Consider the following 2,780-nt stretch of genomic DNA (forward strand, 5'->3'; position numbering starts at 1 on the left):
AACCCGCGAGACAAAGGCAGCCTCGAGCTTCTCCTTCCCGGCCCATAGCTGCTCCTCGAGACCTTAGCCCCCGGCCGCACCAGAAGCGCCAGCGCCGGGTGCGAGGCCGGCGGCTTGCTTCGCCTGCGCCACCAGTTCGGACAGAGCCCGCTCGCGGGTGGTCAGCTCCGCCTCATGCTTAGGATTCTCCTCCTCCCTCCTTGGCAGCGATGGCCACCACCGCCTCAGCAGCCTCCCCCTCCCGGCGGGACAGCAAGTCCTCCCGGGCGCCCAAGTCAGCCGCCGTGATTTCGGCGTCGAACTCCCGGATGGCGATGTCCTCCTCCCAGCGTCAGAGGTCCCCCTCAATGCTCTGGAGCTCCGCTGCCCAACGTTGGATGTCGGCGTGAGCCCGGTCGGTCTCGCCCTCCCGATAGGTCAGGTCGGCCTCGAGGGCATCCGCCGCCATCTCGCGGCTCGCGACCACCTCCTCCCACTCTTGCGCCCGCCTCTTCCTGGCAAGGGCCTCGGCAGCCTACTGCCGTGATGCCTCAGCCAAGCGGGCGGCGTCTTCTCGCTCCCGCGCAGCCTCTACGCGGGCGCTCCGCAAAACCTCCTGCTCCCGCGCGATCTCCACGCGGGTATCTTCCAAAAGCTTCTGCTCCTGCGCGGCCGCCGCGTGGGCTTCTTCCTCGGCGTTTTGCTCCTCCTCGTTCGCGGCGCGCTGCGCAGCGAGGCGGGATTCAAAGGCGCGCCAGGCGGCCGCAAGCTGCGCCCTCTCCGAGTCTAACCTGGTGCGCTCCGCTTCAAGCTGCCCCTCCTTCACGTCCACCGCCACGCCCAGCCGCTCGACCGCCACCTGGACGCCCTCGATCGCGGCCAGGAAGGGGTCGGTAGGCCGGCCGGGCGTCGGTGGAGCGCTAGTTTCCCCGTGACCCTCCTCCGAGGGGTTCGGGGTCCCCAAGGGTTGCAAGGCCATCATCCGTCCCGGGCTCTGCACACCCGGGGTAGGTTCCACCGGCGTAGAGGGTTTGAGCGACGGCTGCGTCCCCGCCTCGGCCGCCGCGTCCGCTGGCTCTGCCACGACCGCCGCTTCAGCCGTCCCCACCTCGGCTGCCGCTTCCACCGTCCTCGCCTCGGCCGCCGCATCCACTGGCCCCGCCACAGCCGCCGCGTCTGCTGGCCCCACCGCCATCGCCGCGTCTGCCTGCCTCGACTCCGCCGGCCGGCTTGGCTCGGGTGCTGGCGCTGGCGCTGGCGATCCTTCAGCCTCGGTGGCGCCCGTGGGTGGCCTGCAAGAGACAAACGAAGATCAAAACCGAAGTTTTGTTCGGGCGAAGCGCGCCCAAGAAAAAATGAAGAATGAAACTTACGCGGTCGCAGTCCCCCGGTACTGCCATTTGGCCGCCGGGAGCCTGAACTCCGGGCCCGATAGTGCCAGCCCAGAGTCCTCTCTTCTCCCCTTCCGCCGGGAGCTCAGCGGGGCTGTTGCGCAGTCTTCGGGCGCCGGGGCCAGCCCCATCCTTTCGAGGCGCGGCTCCAGAACCGGAAACGCCGCCACCGCCGATGGCGACGGCGGGGACTCCGGCACGGGAATGTAGACCCGGGGGCGTTTCCCCTGGTCCTCCGGTGCCGCCGCTGCTCCGTCATCGGCGGAACCTCCTCCACCTTCGGTGCGACGACTGCTGCCCGCAGCAGCCCCACCGCTAGCCCGCGGCTCGCCGCTCCCATCGCCCGGGCCACCAGTCTGCACCTGGCTGCTCGCGGCCCCCTCGCTGGCCACCTCATCTAATCCAGGGAGCTCGGGGGCCTCGGGCCTCCGGCTCCTCGACCGGTCGATGAGCCCCTGGGCGTCGAACTCCGGCAACTTCGCTAGGATCGTCGTGCGCTCAGGGTTGGCGCAGAGCGCCATTTCCGGCCACGGGAGCTCCGCCCGGCTCGTGTCCTCCACGCTGGTCACCACTCGGATCATGCCCCTCAGCTCCACCGGGCCTAGGTCCCAGCTTGCACCGAATCTCTAAAAAGGGGTCTCTCGGGATCCCTGCGACAGGAGTTAATCCTCCGACAGTAACCTAAACAGTCAGGTGAACGAGCAATGCTAATGTGGTAATTTCTGACTCGAAAGGCAACAATGAATTTCTCAGTATCAAGAAACAGTCAATTGGGAGTATGAATATCGATTTCAGTTGGTTTTTCCATGTGACGCCCAACAAGGAGCAGTTTTCTTTATGAAGTTTGGTGATTCTGGTTTTATCTACTTATGTGATATTGTGGGCTACCGTGTGTTGGAGTAAAGTACTATCAAAACTAAGATTTATTATATAGTTACGTGCTTCAGAGAGTTAGACATGTGTCAAGGCTAAAGAGAAATCTGATTTCGCTCAAGGAGGCTGTGTTAATTGAAGAGAAAGGTGCTTAGTTGCATGTGGAGTCAAGAAGTCTGAAATTGAAAGGTGCTTAGTTGCATGTGGAGTCAAGAAGTCTGAAATTGCAGGGATAGCAGAGTCTCTAAAGGCGGTGAGTCTGAGTAAAACTCATCAGGCAGCTTTCGTTGAGTGGCAAATGCGACAACTCAAGTTCAGTGTATAAGGAGATTCACGCATGATGACTTCAAGGTGGTAGAATATTCGCTAAGGTGGAGTTTATTGGATATGTGTTGAATAATTGTACGAAGTTGGTTACGTATAGGACTTAGAGTTGTATTAACAGTATATGACGAAATCCTAGTAGGACTTTAGATGGAATACTAGTAGGATTGTTATAATCAGGCACTCATAAATATTTGAGGAGGGCCATTGTTT

At 61.4% G+C, this 2,780-nt stretch overlaps 1 protein-coding gene across 1 annotated transcript; it reads right to left on the reverse strand.

Annotated features, from left to right (window-relative positions):
* Positions 1-514: 514 nt before the first annotated feature.
* On the reverse strand, positions 515-1,891 carry LOC133917842 (uncharacterized). The gene is made up of 3 exons (XM_062361676.1): positions 1,812-1,891; positions 980-1,271; positions 515-799 (listed from the first exon to the last, which is right to left on the reverse strand). Exons 1-3 carry the CDS (start codon positions 1,889-1,891, stop codon positions 515-517), a joined length of 657 nt encoding a protein of 218 aa, XP_062217660.1.
* Positions 1,892-2,780: the final 889 nt, after the last annotated feature.

This window comes from Phragmites australis, chromosome 5, assembly GCF_958298935.1.
Source record: "Phragmites australis chromosome 5, lpPhrAust1.1, whole genome shotgun sequence".
Classification (NCBI taxonomy): Eukaryota; Viridiplantae; Streptophyta; class Magnoliopsida; order Poales; family Poaceae; genus Phragmites; species Phragmites australis.